Genomic DNA, 23,902 nt, shown 5'->3' on the forward strand with positions numbered 1-23,902 from the left:
ATTTCTAGTTTTTCCATGGTTTTGACGTGCTGGTACAGATTTTAACCAATTCCAATTTCTCTTTAGGAATCATAAAATAGAAATATTTAAGAAACAGCGTTTAGTGTGCTTTTTTGGTTTTTGTTTGATTTTAAAAGCTTATTTTGTGTTTATTTAGGTTGTTTTTTGTATAGTAAATTTGTCCCACACCTGATCTCAGTCAGCGCCCCATCCTGTAATTTCGTTATCTACCATTTTCTTGCCTTGAAGTCCAGTCTTCATATTTGCAATGTTAGTTTCCTGGAAAAAAAACATTACATCTTACATCTCTAATCCTTTAAAGTAAAAGGCTGTGGAATGAGTAAAAACAGAAGAAAATTTCAGTATGTCTAAAATCCTGCAGTTAGATCACAAAGTACAAAAACAAAATAAAAGTAAAACTAAGGTTTTGTTTGTTTATTCGCATGTGTGCCATTAAAAAACCGGTCTAGATTTAAATGAAAGGCCAGCAGCATATTTAAAAACCCTCAGGATTTTTTGTTTATCACTGTATTGCATCACCTCTTCTTGCAAATTACAGAAATTTTTTTTTTTTTTCATGTTTTGAATGGGGACTCCATTATTCTGCTGGGGGACTTCAACGCCCACGTGGGAAATGACAGTGACACCTGGAGAGGCGTAATCGGGAGGAATGGCCTCCCCGATCTGAATCCGAGTGGTGTTTTGTTATTGGACTTCTGTGCTAGTCACGGATTGTCCATAATGAACACCATGTTCAAACATAAGGGTGTCCATCAGTGCACTTGGCACCAGGACACCCTAGGCAGGAGGTCGATGATCGACTTTGTTGTCGTATCATCAGACCTTCTGCCGCATGTTTTGGACACTTGGGTGAAGAGAGGGGCTGAGCTGTCCACTGATCACTACCTGGTGGTGAGTTGGATCCGCTGGAGGAGGAGAAAGCCGGACAGACTTGGCAGGCCCAAGCGCATAGTGAGGGTCTGCTGGGAATGCCTGGCGGAGCCCTCGGCCAGGGATGTATTCAACTCCCACCTCCGGGAGAGCTTTGACCAGATCCCGGGGAATGTTGGAGACATAGAGTCTGAGTGGACCATGTTCTCCGCATCTATTGTCGATGCTGCTGCCCGTAGCTGCGGCCGTAAGGTCTGCGGTGCCTGTCGCGGCGGCAATCCCTGAACCCGGTGGTGGACACCGGCAGTAAGGGATGCTGTCAAGTTGAAGAAGGAGTCCTATCGGCTGTGGTTGGCTTGTGGGACTCCTGAGGCGGCTGACGGGTACCGTGAGGCCAAGCGTGCTGCGGCCCGGGAGGTGGCAGAGGCAAAAACGCGGGCCTGGGAGGAGTTCGGTGAGGCCATGGAGAAGGACTACCGGTTGGCCTCGAAGCGATTCTGGCAAACTGTCCAGCGCCTCAGGAGGGGGAAGCAGTGCTTCGCCAACACTGTTTATAGTGGGGGTGGGAGGCTGCTGACCTCAACTGAGGACATTATCGGGCGGTGGAAGGAGTACTTCGAGGATCTCCTCAGTCCTGCCATCACGCATTCCGTGGTGGAAACAGAGGCTGGGGACTCGGGGCTGGACTCTTTCATCACCCAGGCTGAAGTCACCGAGGTGGTTAAAAAGCTCCGTGGTGGCAAGGCTTCGGGGGTGGATGAGATCCGCCCCGAGTACCTCAAGTCTCTGGATGTTGTTGGGCTGTCATGGTTGACACGCCTCTTCAACATTGCGTGGCGGACGGGGACAGTGCCTCTGGACTGGCAGACTGGGGTGGTGGTCCCCCTTCATAAGAAGGGTGACCAGAGGGTGTGTTCCAACTACAGGGAGATCACACTCCTCAGCCTCCCTGGTAAGGCCTACGCCAGGGTATTGGAGAGGAGAGTCCGGCCGATAGTCGAACCTCGGCTTCAGGAGGAGCAGTGTGGTTTTCGTTCCGGCCATGGAACACTGGACCAGCTCTATACCCTCTACGGGGTGCTCGAGGGCTCATGGGAGTTTGCCCAACCGTTTCACATGTGTTTTGTGGACCTGGAGAAGGCATTCGACTGTGTCCCTCGTGATGCCCTGTGGGGGGTGCTCCAGGAGTATGGAATCGGGCGCCCTTTATTAGGGGCCATCCGGTCCCTGTACGAGCGAAGCAGGAGTTTGGTCCGCATTGGCGGCACTAAGTCGGACCTGTTCCCGGTGCATGTTGGACTCCGGCAGGGCTGCCCTTTGTCACCGGTCCTGTTCATAACTTTTATGGACAGGATTTCTAGACGCAGCCAAGGGCCGGAGGGGGTCTGGTATGGGGACCAGTGGATTTCATATCTTCTTTTTGCAGATGATGTGGTCCTGCTGGCCCCCTCTAGCCAAGACATACAGCATGCGCTGGGATGGTTCGCAGCCGAGTGTGAAGCGGCTGGGATGAAGATCAGCTCCTCCAAGTCCGAGGCCATGGTACTCGACCGGAAAAGGGTGACTTGTCCTCTTCAGGTTGGAGGGGAGTTCCTGCCTCAAGTGGAGGAGTTCAAGTATCTCTGGGTCTTGTTCACGAGTGGGGGAAAAATGGAGCGGGAGATCGACAGACGGATCGGTGTGGCTGCCGCAGTAATGGGGGCACTGTGCCAGTCCTTTTTGGTGAAGAGAGAGCTGAGCCGAAAAGCAAAGCTCTCAATTTACCGGTCGGTCTACGTTCCTGCCCTCACCTATGGCCATGACATTTGGGTCATGACCGAAAGAACAAGATCCCGGATACAAGCGGCCGGGCACTCCCTTAGAGATGGGGTGAGGAGCGCGGCCATCCGGGAGGGGCTCGGAGTGGAGCCGCTAGTCCTCCACATCAAGAGGAGCCAGTTGAGGTGGCTCGGGCATCTATACCGGATGCCTCCTGGACGCCTTCCTCGGGAGGTGTTCCAGGCACGTCCCACTGGGAGGAGGCCCAGGGGACGGCCCAGGACACGCTGTAGGAACTATGTCTCTCGGCTGGCCTGGGAACGCCATGGGCTCCCCCCGGAGAAGCTGAAGAAGGTTTTTGGGGAGAGGGAGGTCTGGGCGTCTCTGCTGAGTCTGCTGCCCCTGGAACCCGGTCCCGGATAAGCGGAAGACGGCGAGTACGAGTACGTTTTGAATAGCACTTATTTTGTTTGTTTGTTTATTAGTAGCAAACGTCGCGGGTCCGTGTTTGAGCACGACTTTGGTACGTGTGTTTTGGCCGCAGAGGGGTGGCCGGCTGGTCCGACTGGGTGTCAGGTACCTAGACAGCAGGCATGTAACTGGTGTCACTGAAGGCAATTTCCCTGGATGCAGCCATGCTGGAATTGATTACTTCTTTTGTAATTGGCAGACACTGAGACATAAGGGACACGGGGGTGTCTACAGCCAGCTGCTTGTGTGCTGAATGAGAATGTGTGTGTGTGTGTGTGTGTGTGTGTGTGTGTGTGTGTGTGTTCTACTGTGTAGGCTGAGACAGTAATGGATTCTCATTAGTATGTGAGGCAACCTCCTTAAACATCTCTGTCCAAAAGCCCTTTGGCACCCTTCCCAGTTTGTGCACATTTCTCTGTTAGGGGAAATAGGCAACAGTTTATAATAGACATATGGGCTTCAGACGTAGTTTCATCTGATCACTTCATGGTGTCACCAATGGGGAAAAAATCCACTTCAGTGCTGAATGTCTTTATATGTTTTTTAGAACTGAGAATGCAATTAATTAGAGTTGGTGTGAAAACTTCACTTTGATTTTTAGAATTGTTGCGACTCATATTTCTAGTTAACATCACCTTCAAATATCATTAAACTTTTAGTCTCAGAGTTGCAGATCATTCCGGTCTTCACCAGAGAAAGGACTAAGCCAGCTCCATGGTTTAGTCCATATACATACTAGATCTACATCTACATTCTGAAATGATGCACATTCCTTTTAAGATGCACAGTTTTTTTGTGCTGAGCTCACAGAGTGAAAAGTGTAATGTTGTGTACTTTTTCAATCTGAATTTAATTAAAAAGATTTAAAAGGATGAATCTTCAAATGAAGTTGAATTAGAGATAATTAGAGATCAATTTAACACCAGCTGTTAATATATTTTATAAACAGTTCTTCAAGTTATTTTTATTTCACATTAAGTAAAATGCTGAAGCTTTTTTTTTATTTTAGCAAAGTTAGTGATTGTTTTCTTCCTGGCAGGTCTGTTTCTGTGTCTGCATGCTTTGGATGTTCTTTGGTCAACTGGAATTTAAGTCTGGATTAGCAAAGCGTGCATGAGATAAAGCACAAGATGTTATCATTGCTTTCAAAAATATAAAAGCTTAAAGCAATTCTGATGCACTAGTTTAGCTTATTTTATGTTATGACCATGAAGATCTTTTTTAGCTTTTGGTGTTTTCAGCTTTTGCAAATTGGTTTTCATGCATTTTCAGAAGGTCTGGACCATTATTTTTACACAAGTCTAATACTTTATTGTATTTTCGGGGATATTATTGAGATAGATCAACACAAAGCAGTATATAATTATGTGATTAAAGACAAGTATACATCATTTTTCAAACGTTTTTACAAAAAAATATGAAAGGTGTGCCTTTTTGTTTACCCCCCTTTACTGTTGTAACATTTAATAAATTCAATAGCAACCAGATGCCCTCAGAAGGTTCATAAAAATAGTAAATATAGTCCATCTGTGTGCAAGTGTTTATCAGTAGAAATACAGCTGGCCTGTGAAGGCCTCAGAGGTGTGCTAGAGAACATTACTGAACCAAAAGCATAGTGAAGACTAAGGAACACAGCAGACAGGTCAGTTTCTGGAGAAGTTTAAAGCTGGGCTAGGTTGTAAGACAATATCCCAGGCTTTGGACATCTCATAGAGTACCGGCATAACTGCAGACCCACAAGACATGGCAGTCGAAGAGACCCATGGAAACTCTGGAGGAGCTACAGAGATCTTTTTTTTGGGTTTTCATGAGCTGTATGCCAAAATCATCCGTATTAAGACAATAAAAGACCTGAAATATTTCAGTTAGTGTGCAATGAATCTAAAATATATGAATGTTAAATTTTCATCATTACATTATGAAAATAATGAACTTTATCACAATATGCTAATATTTTGAGAAGGACCTGTACTTACATTTTAAAATGTTCCAGAAATGTATGACTCAGGGGAGTCGAATAAAAAAGGTACACCACAATTCTCTGATTATTATTATTTTTTTGGTCTATCACATAAAATCCCAACAAAATACATTGAAATTTGTGGCGTTAAGGTGACAAAATGTGAAAAAGATCAGGTGGTATTAATACTTTTCCAAAGGACTTTAATTTAAGTAATGTTTTAAATATTTGTGCATTTACTAAAAGTGGGTATTTTTACATGGATAAGTATAAACTCTTTGTTTTCTGCCTGGCATCAGGTTTCAGTGTATCGCTGGGTTTAAAACAAGCCTCTGTCCCCAGAAAACCTTAACAGTCCTGTGGGGAAATGATAATGACTTTAGACTGCAATTGGCTGCTAGTCCACGAAGTTGGGGCATTTTACCTTAAATTACGAACATGTACGTAAACACGCACAAACACACATGCCGTTTTTGTGTATTTGCCATAGGCAGTGCTGTCTGTCCACTAGCTTTAGTCACAGTGCACTTGAAAGTAGCACAGTGTGCCTCAAACCATAGGCCTAAATGAACAGTGTGAAGCTAAGTATGCTGGGTAAGTGTGTGCCTGGTTAACATAGATTACATTTCTTTCAGTTTTTACCTAGCTCCAAAATAGTGGTTATTTTATCAAGTTCTGAGATCACTCAGATTGTAAGCTGAAGAGAAAATATATACATGGCTGCCAAATGCTTCTTTTTTCACATTTATACGTTTAGAAAAGTATACACACGTTTGAATTTACAGCTGTCTTTTCACTGGTGGTTGCAGCATCACATGAACAGTACAGACTGCAGTTGACTGAAGCCCCAGCCAGCCTCCTCTTCCTCACCTCAGCTGAATGAAGAACATTTGTAGAGGAGCTGACACTGGCATGCTGCCCAGAGCTAATATTTTTGGATTCCAATGTTTTATCAGACAGCTCAAAGGGAATCTATTTATATTGCTGTCTCCGAGAGCTCGTTCAGAGGTTCATTCATTATGTTTTTTTTTTTTAACTCCTGAATCAAACTGTAGTTTTCAGATTTGGAATTAATTGAGAAAATGTATTGCTTTTATTCAGGTCAAACTGTTTTATATTAAGGCCCAAAATCAATCACTAAATCAGGTCAGAAGCTAAAGCTAAATCATCCCATTCTCACCGGGGTATTTACCGACACCTTTAGCACATATGAGTAATGCAGCATCTCTGGTCTGCTGGCAGCCAGGGGAGGATTTAATGTGTTTGACAGCAGTGCATTTTAATATCAGATTTAGGTGTAATCCTGCTTAATCATATCTACTGTGGTCTCAGTCGGGACACAAGCATGTTAAAACCAGGTGGAAATGGGGATTTATGAGAAGCTAGCTGCACTCTCGTCATTTATTTATTCTAACCGGTCTGCTCTTTAAAAAATATATCATTCTAATCATAACTAGAATGGGGGAAAAAAAACTCAGACACTAGCTGACCACTAATTTATTGATTTCAAAATTGACCACACTACTGGAAACTGAATTAACTAGCCAATATTATAAAAAAATAATATTACATGATTACATAATAATAAAAAATATTTTTCAACAATGGTCCACTTTGTGGTATTTATGAGTATTTACCCTGATCTGTTGAATACGTGTGCTCTTCCAAGTTCGTTTTTTTGGATGTCGCAGTGGCTTTTAGTTATTTGTTGTTGTTGTTTTTTGTTTTTTTTTTGATTGGGGAACAATTGATGGCCATTCCTGTAAAATGTTGATGCAATGTTCTATTGAACCTTGAAATTGTGTGAACTAATTTTTCTCTATCAAAATATCAATTTGTTTTACCTGAATTGTTATTGAAACATTGTGAGATTTAATAGTTGCCTTTATTTTTTCTGTCTGATGTTGCACTGCCTTTGTGCTCTGATGAACTATTTATGTACATATCCTGTGTGCCAAATTTCAGAAAAAAAATTCAGCATGCATCTGTTTTCTCTTCCATATGGGACACAAAGAGCATGTGACTGGGATTCAAACCAAGGCTATTTTTGTAGCAGAGACTAACTGAAAAAAAGGATGGCAGACAAGGTCTAAACTAAGGTTAGAAAATGCTGCCCTCCAGTCAACCCATTTAGTTTGGCTTGTGGAAAAGTCAGTTTCTTTGATTAGGAGCTCTAAAAGTATGAACACTGTTTTTCATAAAGCCTTTAACTGTAAGGTAACATTTAGCTGTGACAGCATAACTTCCTGTATGTTCTGTAATATTTCTACTGTGGTGATATCTTTGCTTGAAAATATTTTATTGAAACATTTGTACAGATGGGCAGAAAAATCAGCTGGTAACTGTAATTAGACAATCTTGAGCTTGTTTATCAGCTGGCTGGAAAATCAAAAATCACATTTTTTTTCTTAGCAGTGAATATACCATGCTAAGCACTACCAGATCACGCCGACAATACAATACAACAATAATGGAAGCTGCTTAATCAGATTTCAGCAAACATGTTCTGTTTTATCCTTTCGAGCTTTCGCTTTCTTTCCCAGAACATTGCTCTACATTATCTAGGGTGTACACATGATGAATCCCTTTTTTACTGTTCTAGCGGTGTAGATCGCTTAAATAAGGATCTAAAGCCAGTGACAAATCCCTAAGACATTATCATTTTGTCTTTGTTTTGAAATAATAATAAGAAACCTTTTATTACTATTTTTTTATTTCAGAGTGTCTGCTCTCTAATGCTGCAACATGTGGTGGCTTTTGCTCCTAATATAAACAAGCAATAACCACTAATCGAGTGGAGGCGGGAGAAAAAATCTTTTCAGTGCTGTTAGTACATCTTTGGCTATCATACTTTTGAAAGTGACATTGGAGATGTTTGAAATCAGGACAAAGCTTTTGAGGAACCGAAGATTGGAAACTGGCCACAAACTTTTATTTGGTGAATCTTTAAATTGATTTATTTTGTTCAGCTCAGGGCTGTTCAGTTTTTTTATATATTTGGACTGTCTGGTTGAATTTAGGAATGGTTATCTGGGGGACGTTTTAAAAAAGAAATAAACCTGAATTTTTAGGAGCGTTTTATGGCAGATGTTGTTTACTAACCTATGTTTACCTTGCAGTGACTAAACAACTAAAGATGGGTCCATTTTTATTGCTTTATTTTAATTTAAAAGTTTGATCAATTAATTCACTGTATAACTGTCTCAATAGGTGACCATGTCATATGTCAGTTGAGATAACCTTGGCTATAAAGCAAAAATGAATTGCTGGGCTGTCGTGCCATTTTTGTCTTATAACCACTCAAAAAGGGTCTAATGAGACTGTCTGGCAGTTTTAATAAAGACTCTTCGTATTCTTCACCTTACACTACATATTTCAACAAAACATGAAAGAAAACAAAAAATGTAAAAACTAAAAAACATTTTCAACTCTGATTAATCAGTAACCATCAGAGGCCCTTTTTTCTGACAGTCGTTTGGGATGCATTGCTGCAGAGCAGATTGTAATTTTATGCGTTTCAGATCACTTTTGGACTACAATACGAAAAGTAATTTCTGTTATGAGAACTGATGTATGTTTAAAACCTTAATTACATCTTCTAGTGATATTCAAGATACTTAATCCAGTTATTTTTCTAGAGAAATCAATGCTTGACTTTGAAGTTCCTAATTACCTTGAACAAAAATATGAAAGTTCAGTTTCTAAGGCTTTTGGTGTCACCAGTGTTGGTAAAACGACACACTAGACCCATATCTGATCCCAGTAAACATTGTAGGTATGGTGAGGACTGGAGAGGTATAGCCATCATGACTCACAGGCATGGGCTGGTTTCTGTTATGAGTGTACTGTATACTAGGGATACACAATATATCTGCATTAACAATGGTATCCGTAGTTTAATGCGCTAGAGAAACATTTGGCTTTGGGGTTGGGGTGGGGTAATGGCCTGGGGATCTCTGATGGCATTATTGGGGGGCCCTGCAGTCGGCTGCCCTCTTTGGTGTGGTGTCTGTATGGGTGATGGGGTCACGTCCCGGTGTGGTGGGCCCTTGTCTGGTGGCCTATGGCTCCTGGGCATGTTTTGGAGTGCCTGAGGGCTGCAGGGACTGTGCTGGTCTCTGGTTGGTATCCCTCCCTCTAGACCTCTCGGGGACTGGGCCACCAGAGTAAGATACAGTGTGCCCCTCCTACCTTAGTCTCTTCAGGTTCCAACTGCTGCAGTGAGCTGGTGCCTGCCTGATGTTTTGGGGGGCTGTGGGGGGGTCTCCTCTGCTTGGTGCTGGGCCATCTTGCTCCCTGGGGTTGGTACAGGGCCTGAGCTGCCAGGGGGGCTGGTTCCTAAGCTTGGCCTGCGTGGCTAGAAGTGGAGGTGTGGCTGGGTTGGGGGGGCTCGGTGCTCTGCGTCTCGCTCTGTGCCTCTATGCCCTGGTGACTGCTGCTCCTGTGCCTTGCTGGTGACCTATTATGAAAATAGGCTGGGCCAGCTATGATAAAATATGACATGTTATATGATCCCTTATCAAGGCATAATAACTCTGAGCAACCTTCTAATGTAGATATAATTCTTTTAGCAACATAGTCACATTTTTAGTAGACTGTATACATTTTCTATAGAGAAGTTATGAAACATCCTGTGGCATTTGGATCTATTTTGTTTCTGAAAATGTTGGGTTTTAAACAACCAAAACTACAGAAGTACTAAAAGGTGACGGGACCGGTGTTCCAGGTGTAATTATTAGAACTGTAGTAATATGTTATGTTATTTATAGACACATGTAGAAACTTCCCTGTTCTCTGGAAAGGCAAATGCATCTGCAAAAAAAAGAGGTAAATACATGCTTAGAGCCATTCAAAGAAACACACACACACACACACACACAACCACACTTTCAGTATTTTCTCTCTGTACCCTTTCAATCTCTCTGTTTCACACATGCAGTCAGAAAGAGTTGAATGGCATGGCCTGGAGATAAGTCTGCTATCAGATCTCAATCAGGGACAGAGGCACTCTCGCCGTCTCTGCAGGCTTTTTTTTATCAGTCCCATCAAATCTCTTCTCCTCTGTTCCCTCTCAGTCCTCTTTCTGTCTTTGTCCGTTATATTTGAACCTCTTCAGACATACACGGGTTATAGAGAGGCACAATATATTATTCCCTTCTGTTTGAAAGTCATGATCTTCTGGGTTTTTTTGTTCGTAACTTTACAGGAAATAAAACAACAATTAGGCCAAGACTTATATAATCAGGGTTTGGGATATAAAGGAAGTGCTTATACCCTATTCACTTTTTTAAGGGTTTGGATTAAAACCTATTAAATGACATCACTAATAAAACTGCTCAAATTCTGAATAATTTGAAGGTTTTGTGTGGTTTGGGGCACACTTGTCAAACTGAGTGAACTCTTAAGTTCCTCTCTTAACATTTTTATTTTAATCAGGCAGTATGATGTCTCATGCTGTGAGGTATATATTATATTACACTTTTATGTTGCTATGCATATTATAAAGCCATTTAAAAGAAGAAACTCCAGATGGCATCTTTGTATGATGCTCCCAACTGCCAGTTTAAGTGTTAATCTGTGAGCTAATGTAGAAAAGAGGATCACAAACAGTGAAAAGAGTGATTTCTCATAAGGAAACATCAGCCAGATGAAGAAAATATTTTATTGTGCATTTTTTTAGTTATACACAAATTCAGATTTTCATTGTTTTTACACTGCAACAAGAATCAAAAAGAGGTACAATTTGGATACTACTTTCGTGCTTGTAATGCTTGAAATGTAAATCTAGAGGTGGATGGGTGATTGCAGAAGAATCTAAATCATTTCTTGGTGAGATGAGTTTTCAATTTGCTGCTGTAGATTCGAAATGACTCTACATTCATGACTGCAATGGGAGGGCCATTTTGCTGCTAGAGAGCTTGTAGAGAAAAACACTACTGCTGTGAATGTTTTCATTTATTGAAAAGGTAAGTGAAGAAGAAAAACAACAATAAAAGAAGACTAAAAAAACATCTTTAAGAACAGTTTGAGAATCTGTGGAGTTTAAAGTTCTGATTATAGCTAAAATTTAAACAATAGCCGTGCCTATTTTATTTAGAACTTGTGTGGGATCTACTTTAAGTTTGTTCTGTTGAGGAATTAAATACGTGTGGTAAACATAAGCCTGTTTTACTGGCATAAGGGATTCAACAAATTCAGTCATATTGAAAAGATTTAGGAAGTAAAAACAGATTTACTGTATTCTAGGTTATGACATTTAAGTAGCAGGTTGTAAATTAAAGCACTAATGCAATGTGTGAAGGACAGAAAGCCGTTGGTGAACAAAAATAAACAATCTGAAATAGGCTGCTTTGATGAAAGTGAGGCAAGATTGTGTTGGGGGCAAGAGCTGGAAAAAACCCAGAATTTTCTTTTTTTTACTTAGTTTTTCATAGTCAGTCAGTCAGTCATTTTCTACCGCTTATTCATAGTATTTATCAGTATTTAAAAGGAAGTATTATTCGTATTTAAATGAAATAAAAAATTGTAATATAATTCCATTTTTTGTTGTTTCCCTTTCTTTCGCCGTTGGCAAACTGCAGAGGTTTTCGATCTCATTTCCCTTCTTCAGTTGTGTTGTTCTTTAAGGATGACAAAGAAAAGCTTTCAGAATGTATCAATTTATTTTCAGCTTTCTGGATAAATAAAAAATGTAACTGTCCTAATAAAATGAGTGTCCTTAAAGAAATAGATAATAGATTACAGAACTGTGTCTCTATGCATCACTAATAATCTACAAATACAGTACATGTCTAAGGAATTTAAACAAATAAAAAGTCAGTAAATAAATTGCAGCAAATTTCTTTCACTTTTTTGGAATTTAATATTTATTAGAAAAAACGTCAGATTTACTGTTACATTACATTGGGAAGTCATTCATTCATTTAATGTTAACATGCAGGAAACTTTCTGTGACTGATTTGTTGTCATTTAGATTAGGTCCAGAAGTGATGTTATTTAATTTTTAACAAGTATTTTTCAGGGCTGAATAACTTTCCTTCACGTTTTTCATCCTCTCGTCATTTTTTCCTTCTGTCCAAACAAAGCAAGAACTTTTTTTTGCTTATTTCTTTGTTTCTTCTTCACTGTCTTTTGCCATAATTTCAGTCTTACCTTTTCTTTCTTGCTTGCTTTCTTTTCTCTCTTGCTCTTGTGCTCTATCTCCCTACAGTTTTCAGAGGTGTCTAAAAACTTTAAGCTTGAATTTGACACGTATACATGCCTGAAGTAAATTCAGGGTTAACTTTTATATTTACACTTAAAAAATTTAATGAGAATTTGCTGACATAAGTCTAGAGAAAAATTAATTTTTCATGAAAAATGTGCAGGAACCTGTTCAAAGATAAGCCAGCATAAAAACACAGCCATCTTACCTCCTAAGTAGTATTCTCTTACCTTTATCTTATATATTAGAGTTCAGATAGCAATGTGTTAAGCTGTGATGGGTTCAGAAAGAATTAGTAATTCAAAGTATGAAATAATGGACCGAGGCATAGCAGTGCGAACACTGGTGGGAGAACCCTCTATAAGCGATGATTAATACACTCTTTGATGTTTTACTGACAAAAGTGCTTGCAGGAATAATCCGTTTACAATGGCCCTCACTTGTGTGTGTGTGTGTGTGTGTGTGTGTGTGTGTGTGTGTGTGTGTGTGTGTGTGTATGTGTGTGTTTTATCCTTTCTAGTGGAGTTTGAGAAATTGGACCTTGCTTCATTGCAGTCTATCCAACAATTTGCTGAAAGCTTCAAGAAGAGGAACCTGCCACTGAATATTTTGGTAAATAATGGTAGGTAAGAGAAACATGGTCTTTACATACAGAACTTTGCAACCATTTTCATACCTGTTTAAGCTTTTGTACATTATAATACAATATAACCACAAAATCAAATTCAATGCATTTCGTGGGATTTTTAGTGATAGATCAACACAAAGTAGTTCATGGGAGTGAAGAGAAAGAAAAAAGAACCGACACAACTGACAAATTTCCCCCAAGGAAAACCATGGTGGTAGCAGCATCATGCTGTGGGGATGGTTTTCTTTAGGAGGAGATGGATGGTACTAGATACAGGGCAGTCCTGGAAGAAAAACTGTTCCACAAGACTTGAGACTGGGACGGATGTTCACCTTCCAGCAGGACAACTTTGACAACATTCAGCCACAGCTACAATGTCATGGTTTAGTTCAAAACATTTACATGTGTTGTAATGGTCCAGGCAAAGTCCTGACCCAAATAAAATTGAGAATCTCAGGCAAGACGGCAGCTGCAATTGCAGCAAAACTGCAATTAAAATGCCACTGCAATACATTGACGTCTAACGTGGCAAAATGTGAAAAGGGTCTAGTAAGAATGCTTCAGTATACACTACAGGTCAAAAGTTTAATAACCACTTTCTCATTTAATGGTTTTCTTTATTTTAATGACTATTTACATTGTTCGTAGATTGTCACTGAAGGCCTCAAAACAGTGAATGAACACATATGGAATCATGTAGCAAACAGGAAATTGTAAAAGAACTTTAAATATTTTTTATATTTTAGATTCCTTAAAGTAGCCGCCCCTTGCTGCGATGACTGAAATATTAACCTTTGGTCTTCTCTCAATGAACCTCCGGGAAGTTCTTTCAAGACTCTTTGGAAAACTATTTCAGGTCACTACCTCATGACGTTCATAGGCAGAATGCTAAAAGAGCAAAGCAGTCATCAAAGCAAAGGGGAAGAACCTAAAATATAAAAATGTTTGGAGTTATTGCACACTTTTTGTTTACTATATAATTCCATGTGTGTTCATTCATTGCTTTGTTGCCTTTGGTAAGAATCTATGATTTAAATAGTCCTGAAAATAAAGAGACCCATTAAGTAAGAAACTGTATATAAAACTTTCGACCGGTAGTGTAGCTCTGCATGTACATTAGTTCAGTGCACATTTTAAATTCTCAGCAGTGTCAAATGTACACTTCTGTGCAGAGGATTTAAATCTCAGCTGCAGAGTTTAGAGAAACATTTTACATTCACACAAACTAAACCCAAGCACATCTTCCCTCTATATGAAACTCTCCGTTATAGGCAGAAGTGGCATGTGATGGTAGGATTTACTGAATAGTTACTGAATAATTCATTTTTGCTTGCTGTGTTTTATATACCTTCTGTGTTTGACATGAATGTCATTCCAGAAGTGGATTTTGAGCTGTTTCACTGAGACGAGCTTTTCTAGCAAAAAATATGTACAAGATTGGCTAGAATAAAAGCCCTGGGTTGGATAGGTTTTAATTTATAATGAGATTATTCTGATCACCTTCAGGTCAAAATTACTAATAATTTTGGAAATGAAAATCCACTGACATAGATTCATATTTAATTATTGCTGAAAGTCCCATTATCTTGCCATGGTCTTTTAACTTCCTGTCGGTGATCAATGATTGCAGCTGGTAGCTTCTTTGTACCAGCATAAAAATGGTCTGTTTAGGCATGCAGACAAGTAGCTACGACATACATTTTATGATTTCTCAAAATCATGTTTACCCCAAGAGTTTTTTTTAATGAAATTGAATAGAGAGGCAATCTGAGTCTCTGGGTGACCGATGAAGCACAGACCTCATATTAAATTAAGTGATTGTTTACCCATGAATGATAGGGTTCATCGGTGCAGCATATGGAAATGAGCAGCATGCAGTTCTGTCTTTCTTTGAGTTTTCCCGGTAAAAAACGTTATATCCAAAGGCCATTTTATGGTACACCAAAGGAAGCAGTCGGCTTTTGGGCAGGTTGCCCATGTCTGTCACCCTTGTCGTTTCCGGGTGTAACACGACGTCTGTGCTGTTGACATTTTAAATCATTGTCAGGTCGGTCAGTGAGATCGCTCACAGCATAAAGAATTTCTCACCGGGAAAGGAGGTGACAGTGACGACAGAAAGCTAACGACCAAGTAAATGTGTCACAAGCAATCTCTTCTTGTTTGTCAACTTGATCGCTCCTAAACAAGTTCAGTTTCAATGGCTAAGACGTGAGGCACAAACTGGTCAATAGTCCGTCACAGACGACAAGTTCTACCTGTAAAATCGTTATCAGACCCTATTAAAGTTGACGTTACTTGTAAGAGCACTGGAGGGTTTTTTCTAAGTTTTTAAGTTTTGAAGGTTCTTATCCTGAAGTATCTTTCATTCCACAGAGGTTTGAAGGCAGAGTCAGAGATAAACCCTTAGATTGCAGTGCAGAGGTGTATCTGTAGCATTACACTGAACACCAGCATACCACTGTACAGTCAGATATGTGCCCCCAAGCACACAGGGGAATTTCTTTCCTCAATTTTGTTCAGGCATTCTTCCAAGTCTAATAAAAGTTGACACTCGTGTTTATTATGGCTAGATGTTTTTTAGATTCTTATTTTTGTTTTTACATATGTAGCAAGTAATACGAGATATGTTGACTATTTCTTATCTTAAGCCGGTGTGATGCTGGTTCCTGAAGGCCGAACCAAGGACATGTTTGAGCAGCACTTTGGTGTTAACTACCTTGGCCACTTTCTGTTGACCTGGCTCCTGCTGGATACACTGAAGGATTCTGGGAAGTCTGATCACGTCTCCTGTGTGGTCAATGTTTCGTCATCAGCTCACTCCATCGGAACAATCAGACTGAATGACCTAAATAGTTGGTGAGTGCACTCTTCTTCTACTTTCACGTTTTCTATACAATGCCTGGCAAAAGTCTCTATACCCCTTTGATTTTTACACATTTTGTCATCTTACAGCTAACATTTTTATGTGTTTTGGTGGGATCTTATGTGCAAGACCTTGGAAGAAAAATGTAATACGTTGTCTTTAAATATTTAAAACATATTGAAATCTAAACAAAAGTGGGACTTTTCTATTCAGCCCCAACAGATTCAATACTTTACAGAACTCCCTTTTGTTTCAATTACAGGTGCATTCTTCTGGGTTATGTCTCTTCTAGTTTTACACATATAAAGACTGATATTTTGCCCATTCTTCTTTGCTAAGTAGCTCAATCGTAGTCATGTTGGGAGAGTTTCAATCTAGATAATGTGCTGTGCTTGTTTTCATTTGATACAGAACATCTGTATTTATACTAAGATTAAATTGCACACAGATGGACTCTAATTACCCATTTCTTCACTTCTGATTGTGATTAGTTACTCTGGAGTTTTTTGTTTAGAGGTATCAGAGTAAACGGGGCTGAATACAAATGCATGCCACATTTTCAGATTCAAAAGAGAGAAATTCACACCTCATTGCTTCAGTTTGTTGATGTTCATACGTTCAGTTAAGTGCTATCCTAATAGCAGTAGCATTGTAAGTGGTAAATGTTAATTGAATGCTAGAATATTTACCGGTCTTTGCGAACAATCAGCATCAGTCTGCCATAACTGAGCATGAAAATGAAGCAGGAATGGTTCTTTGTGCTTTTACCTCATTCAGAAAACCATTTCATACCAGATGTTATAATCGCCATCTTTGTGCTTGCATCATCAACAATTGTCTCAGTTTGTATTGGCATTGATGAGGAAAAACTGGTTCCACTTGTCTCACTATCGTCTCAGCTCTCATCGCTGCTGTCAGGCAGTATTTGCAGCTTTATGTTTGCATGTCTATGGGAGATGGCTACTGGTCTTTAACTTTCATTCGTGGTTCTTCTGAAGTCCTCCATACAGAACACTTGTGATGAAGATAACCATCTGTAACATAAGTTTTGTGCTGTGCTTGTAATGAATGTAAGATACAGATCTGTTTAGAAACAGGCTGTCATTCTATTTCGTTTCATCATTAATGTGGGATTGGCATACAAAGATACAATTATTTGTCATGATCGTGTATTTATAGGAAACATGAACATTAGGAACTTTTTATCTTTCTGATAAATAGATGGTAGCCTGTCTGCTGTTTTCTTTTCTCATCAGCCATTTTTTTCTGATCTGCATCAAACTTGACACATTTATTGTTGGGGAACAAAGGGAGCGCCGAGTCAAGTTTGAAGTCTTTTGAAAGCAGCCTAAGCATTTACAGTAAAAGTTAAAAACTTAGATTGACTAATCATAGAATATTGTTAATATTTTAGAGACTATGCTGATTTCAATCAACTATATAAAATGGAATTTGTTATTTAGGCTCTGTGTTAAAGTCTAAAGTACTGTCATGTTTTTTTGTTTCTTCAGCCAACATTATTCAGCTCATGCTGCTTACTGTCAAAGTAAACTGGGCCAGGTGCTGTTCAGTTCCCACCTTCACCAGCAGATGCAGAGAGAAGGTTTTCCAGTGGTTTCATGTGCCGTGGATCCAGGCATGGTGGATACTGCTTTATATCAACATCTCTGCACACCTTTACGTATGGCACAAAGTTTAATTGCTCGGCTACTTTTCAGGGTAAAAGTTCTACTTTATCTTAAAATTATATCTATGCTTCTTAAGGAGAAAAATAAACTATCCTAGCAATCCACATCTACAAAGAAATCAAAGCAAAAATATCTGTAAATTATGTGTAGAGTGAAATGTCAAAGGGAATTGGTACTGGTACACTTACTTCAATTGTTTAAATACTTAGTAGAAAAGCTTCTGTTGGTAATAACAAGTTTAAGTTGTCTCTGGCATAGAGAGACTAGTCACATGCATTGCTCAGGTGTTATTTTTGTGCAACTCTCTTCAAACATTGAAGGTTCTATGCACTCTGATCTTCAGTTCTTTATTTTCATTTTTATTTGGATTCAAGTTTGATAAATGACTGGTTCTTGTTAGAAAATACACCCTTGTTTCATCTTCAGATTCATATCTGGAATGTCTCAGTAAATTGCTTAATTCATCTTTCCTTCAGTTATAAAAAGTTTACCAGTACCATATGCTGAAAAATAGTCCCTAAACATGATGTTTCTCCCTATAAGATTTGCTGTTGGTGTTTTTAGGGAAATGTGCTGGTCCTTGCCCCTCCAAAGATGGTGTATCTCATTCGATCGGGCTATATTATCCTAGCATTTCAGTGACTTGTATAAATGTGCTGCATCAAACTTGTCCTTTTGGTCCTAACACATTAGGACCAAAACAATGCCACATCATTTGATGAAAATGAGCCTAATTCGAAGTCACCAAAACATTTTTACTGAAAAACTAATGTGGCCAGCTTGTCCAATTTGTCCTGTACAGGTCTGTGTGTCCCTCCGTGGATATGCCTCCCCAGACAAACACTGAAGCACCACCAAACCGGTCATGCTGAACACTGTTGTAGGCAGCGTAACATTAGACACAGCTTTTCTAGACTCTTTTACATTGTGACATGAGCTCATCTCTAAAAAGAAGAACAGGGCACCAGTCGAGAACCTGCCAGTTCTGGTGTTCTCTGGCAAATGCCAGTCAAGCTCCCCAGTGCCGGGCAGTGACCACAGGGCCTACTATAGGATGTTGGGCCCTCAGGCCAGCCTCGTGAAGTCTATTTCTAATGATTTGATCACAGACACTCATGCCAGGGGCCTACTGTAGGTCAGTTTGCAGGGCTCTGGCAGTACTCATTCTGTTCCTTCTTGCACAAAAAAGCAGATACCAGTCCTGCTGATGGGTTAAGAACCTCAGGCGGCCTTGTCCAGCTCTCCTAGAGTAACTGCCTGTCTCCTGGAATCTCCTCCATGTGCTTGAGACTGTGCCGGGAGACACAGCAAACATTTGGGCAATGGCACGTATTGCCATCACAGTGGAGACTGCCTGTGCAACCTCTGTAGGGTCCAGGTATCACCTCATGCTACCAGTAGCGAGACTGACCCTTGACAAATGCGAAGCTACTTAGAAAGCAGTAACAAAATAAGGAGTAAAAACATCTTGGAATTTAATTATATATTTGTGTTTTCCCTAGACTCCTGAAGAGGGCGCTGCCACTGTATTGTCAGCTGCTTTGTCACCAGCCATGGATGGGGATCCTGCAGGAGGCTACTGGGCAAACGGGCGAAGGGAGATGACAACCCTGCCTACATTTGACCCCCAGCTACCACTGAGTTTATGGGAAATCAGCCTCCAGTTGCTGGGATTACAATAGCATGGAACGCTAAGATGACCAACAGGACTAAACCTATTTGAAAGCATCACATAAAGACCTTAAACTTGGGCCTGCATTCTTTCTACCCTTTTTACATTTATTTCCAAATCTCAAATGAAGGTGGTGTTTGTACGGATAGGACGGTGACTGGTTGTGTAGGATTTGGAAAGCTGTTGTTCCAGACCTGCTTATGAAGGGCTAAAGTGAATAGAAGATGTCTTGATGTTATGTTTTTATTTATAGTTCTACTAAACAAGGAATATATGCTGATGTACACAGAGATTTGAAGCAGCTGCCCTGTACTTTCAAAACCAGACATAAATTTGTGTCATCCAGCAGAATTACTAACCAGTTGTCTAATCAGTGAGTTTGTCCCTCGGTGTCAATAAATGACAAGTCATTAAATCTTTGCGATGCAGGGCAATATTTAAGTCTAAGATCTGTATTTTTGGATTTGGTATTGATGAAATTGTGCACATCAGTAAATTAATGCGTGAAGTCTAGGATGTACAGATAAATACCAAGAATTTTATTTGAACCAGTCTGTCTTACCGCAGGAAGAAGTGTTGTACTCAATTCAGATAATAATACTTAAATGCCTCCTGTTTTCACTCAATGCACTTTATTTTATATCTCATTCTTGAGCTTTGGTCTAGACGATAAGTCATGTAGATTCCTTAAGTCAGTTTACTTTCAGGACATTACTTACCACTTACAAATGGACCTAGAAGGAGATATGGTAGATGTCTTAGAGGAACAGATCTGAATTGGGACCATTTTCCCTCAGTCTGAATGATTAAACATTTAAAAGAAAATTTATTGCAAACCCAGGATTTCCAGATGTATCTTTATTTTCCGTCTGTTCAGACACAAAAAGAAAAGAATGATGGAACCATCCTCTTTTTTTGTATTTGTCATCAGTTTTCGTTGTGATCTGTGTTATTTGCTCTTGCATTGGGAAACTGTGCACATGTTGTGCACAGAAGTCTAGGATTAGCTCATACGGACCCAATAAATGCTGAAAGGCAACTAAACAGTAATCAGTCCTGGAGGAAGGGGAAAATGAGAAAGCACTTCTTTTTTGTTGTTTTTTTCTAGCACACAAACTGATTAGTTACCCATAGCTGCAGCTAATGCTGCTTCCTCATTTGGCGCCACTCCCGGTGCATTGTGGGATTGAAAAATCCCTGTGGTGAGAATCAAACTCTATCTGGTGAGCTGACAGACGCTCGCTCGAAAACACTGAAAGCAGCACATCCAGGCAAAAGCTTATCCAGCAAACAAACACAGCTGTCTGTCATGCGGGGTTGCACCCTCACACAAGTTGCGCCATAATGCCATCTCCACTGTGATTAATGCATTTTAGCATCGGAGGTCAAACGTTTATCTCAAATTTACGTTTAGGCTAAATTCTTTGCCATTTAGCATCCAGCCTTTAATCTTAATTTGCTCTGTATAAAGCAATAGTATCACTTTGGTAGCTAATTGAGCTACAAGCACAGACATTCAGAATAGACGGAGAGTGTGAGCATGTATAAAAAAAAGAGAAGATGCCTTAAGTTCCCCATATATCAGGAATTTGGAATCTCTCTGTCTACATGTACGAAGAAGAGATTTTTAGTAGTTACATTTAAAGTTGTTCAGCCTTTTCTGAAGCAGGGGCTAGATCCTTTTAGAGATGCAGCTCACAAAGTCTCCTCCAGAAAACTGTGAGGTCAAACCGAATTTCTTACTCCTCCCTAATGGAAACATGGATAATGTTGTGTTCTGTCCTTTTCCTGTTGATTTATTTGAAAAGCTAAGGGTAGGTGGGGGACTTCATTTTACTGGCCTGTTGTTTTTGTAAAAATCTATTGACTTCTGACTTAAACCTGGAGTAGGTAGTATCCTGCAACTCAAGGCTCTGTTTCTCAGCAATTGTCAACTTTCTCCAAATGGAGATGTAAAAAAGGAGTGTTCTGTTTTAGATTCATGGTAAATAAAAATTAATTTCTGAATATTGGAGCATAGGACACAGAAGTCGGTATAATTTGACACGTCACTATAGTAATTGCTAATATGCACTGTTATCCAGTTACTTTTTAAGAAATTGTAGTTTCAAAACTGCTATGGTTTAAGCTATTTTCAACAAGAGGTCAGAGGAACAGATTGAGTGACCGGAATTTTTTCCTGCTTAATGGAACAGAGAGGCACCCTGTTCCCTCAGCCTTCCCCCGATCAATTGCTGCACATTGCCTGTCAGCTGGCTGGAAAGAAGACTACATTTTCCCTCGCTTGCATGAATATTTCTGGTAATTAAAAAACAGCCATTATTTGTTTTTCACTTCCTCTGTGCAGACTGACTCTATGCATAGCGTATCATGAGGTAAAGCAATGTGGCTATCGGATCATTGTTGCATTTGTGCACATTTTGTAGGTTTAATAGAAATGTGTATTGTGATAAATGCATAATGCAAAAAGAGCTTTCTGTAGTTTACATTTCACATCTAATGTGTGTGTGCTTTTACTTTCTTTTCTGAATAACACAGAAAACCACTATTTTTTTTATGTCAAAACCCTCTGTGTGTTGCTTTATTCGGGGATCTTGGCTTTAATGGCAGGAAACATTTGTCTTGTCTTGACATTTGTTTTAAAGTTTAGGAGAACTGGTTGAACATTTATTGCGAAACATTTGAGCAGACTTGCAGACCCTTGTTGGTTTAGCTATATTAGAGCCAGGTTTAATTTTAAATATAACAAAATGTTGAATTATGATGGCTTTGCAATTTCTCAAGGTCAGAGTGAGATTTATTAATATTATTGTCACGTAATACAAATGCACCAGAGGTCCAGTAAATGGGTTACTTCCACCTTGACCAGTCATAACGGTTTTGTGCCATCACTTGAAGACGTTAGTAAGTCTAATATGAAGCAAACAAATCATTAGATGGATGTTTCCTAGATCAGTATTTGTGTGAAACCTGACTCCTCAATGCCAGCAATATTTCTCAGTGTTTGGCTGCGTTCTGTTTTCTGCCTTCTCAGTGTTGTCACAATACTCTGAAACTGTTCGCCTCAATGCTTCTTTGTTTGATTGTGTGACTCCCTTAGGCTACTGGAGTAAATAACAATCATTTTCCCACCGAAACAAATGAGCTTGCTTCCTGTGACACAAATGAAAAAAAAAACACCAGCTTACAACTCAGCTGCACTCTTCTATAGAGTGGATGGCTACAAATGTGTGCTACATCCTGTCAAAGAGCTATCTAGTTTTTCTCAGTCCAGCTGCTGAGGTAGGTGTATTTCATTGGGGTTGGGGGGGTTGGCAAGAAAACTTCAGACTTCTACATCTGAGCACAAGGTTATCCAAAGAGTGAGCGTTCGACACAGGCATGAATAGGCAAGTGAACTCTCTGAACTTGACTTGCAAATTTAGAAAAAGAGCTAAAACAGCTCCACTAAGTATTTGTCAGTGATATCGTCTATGTGATTAACTTGTATTTTATTATTTAAAAGCACTGGAGGAGACCAGTGGAGGTTTGTGTAGACTGAAAATGCTTTAATAGCCATTCCTTTGACTGACCTGGGATTACATTTATATTAAATGTTTTAGTCCCATGTTTTGCAAAATCCTAAATGTCTACATGTATATGAAGAGCTGGGTTTAAAATATTTGTATAAAAGGGGAACCAGATGAACTGAGTCATTACTTTGGGACAAAAACCTGTTCACTTAAAGCATAGATACTTTGTACTACTTTAAAGAGCAGGTCTGCATTTTTGAGAATAAAACCAGAATGTTCCCACCACAGAATCATGGTAAAAACTCAGTTCATCTTGGCCCTTTGAGGTTTTATGAAATGTGTTTTACTTTCTCATAGTTTTGCTGTTGTTGATATGCACATCTTATTGCTTTTGCTGTGCCTAAGAAGAAAAAAAGAACTCCTTCATATTTAACTGTGAATTTTCTCATGTAGAATTGAACTCGTAGAAACTGTGATACTGTCTTGTCGCGTGCATTGCTGTACGTTTTTTTCTCAAAAGAGCGATCAGATGGAGAGTGTTTGGTTATGCGTGCATCGTGTATGAGTGAGTGGTTGTTTGTTTAGGTAAGGATTTTGATGTCCATGTTTCCCGTCAACGGTTGTAACATTCCAGCAGCAGCCACCCCTATTTTTTCTATTATCCAAAGCCTCTCAATAAACATATCATTGTGCCACCTGCCCTCCATTTTTTTTTCACCGTCTCTGAATCTGTCAGCCTGAATATGCTCAGACTGAGCCTGCCAGCCTAAAGCAAAGTCTGAACTTTTGAGACATTCTCAGATCCATCTGTGAAACGCACACTGGTACGTCTCGTATTTCAATCATTTCAGAGGACAAAAGTTCCTTGAATACATTTCCTATATTTATGATAACCTGCCTTATTTTCACCCTAGTATCAAATATAATCTAAATTAATGTTATTCAAAGACAATTTCCTATTATTTTACAAAAATGTGCACAGAAATCAATATACAATACAGCCTGTATGTATTAAAAGTTTTGGGTTAAGATGTTGCAAACAAATCACAGTATGACTAAACCACTCTTCTGCTATTAAGGAAAATATTTCCTATATAAAGGTTGTGCCATAAGTAACACAACCCAAGATTGGTTAGCAGTCCAATGTTTTCTGATTTCGGTCTGATACTTACATGACTTCTGTAATGGGGACCGGAGGTTAGCATAGGCGCTCTGAGTCATATATGTCTTTCCTCAAGCAACAATTTTGTGGTTT

At 39.7% G+C, this 23,902-nt stretch overlaps 1 protein-coding gene across 6 annotated transcripts in view; it reads left to right on the top strand.

Annotated features, from left to right (window-relative positions):
• LOC124871460 (dehydrogenase/reductase SDR family member on chromosome X-like) overlaps positions 1-23,342 on the top strand; it is a 63,213-nt gene extending 39,871 nt beyond the window's left edge. For 5 of the 6 annotated variants that reach the window (XM_047370774.1, XM_047370768.1, XM_047370769.1 and 2 more), the window contains 4 exons: positions 12,805-12,906; positions 15,561-15,768; positions 17,287-17,494; positions 18,966-23,342. In XM_047370774.1, the coding sequence (XP_047226730.1) occupies positions 12,805-12,906; positions 15,561-15,768; positions 17,287-17,494; positions 18,966-19,145 (698 nt within the window). In that variant the 3' untranslated portion in view covers positions 19,146-23,342. The remainder of the gene's footprint in view (positions 1-12,804; positions 12,907-15,560; positions 15,769-17,286; positions 17,495-18,965) is intronic. The other variant, XM_047370773.1, reaches the window with a different exon arrangement.
• Positions 23,343-23,902: the final 560 nt, after the last annotated feature.

Source organism: Girardinichthys multiradiatus, chromosome 7 (genome assembly GCF_021462225.1).
Source record: "Girardinichthys multiradiatus isolate DD_20200921_A chromosome 7, DD_fGirMul_XY1, whole genome shotgun sequence".
In the NCBI taxonomy this organism is placed as follows: Eukaryota; Metazoa; Chordata; class Actinopteri; order Cyprinodontiformes; family Goodeidae; genus Girardinichthys; species Girardinichthys multiradiatus.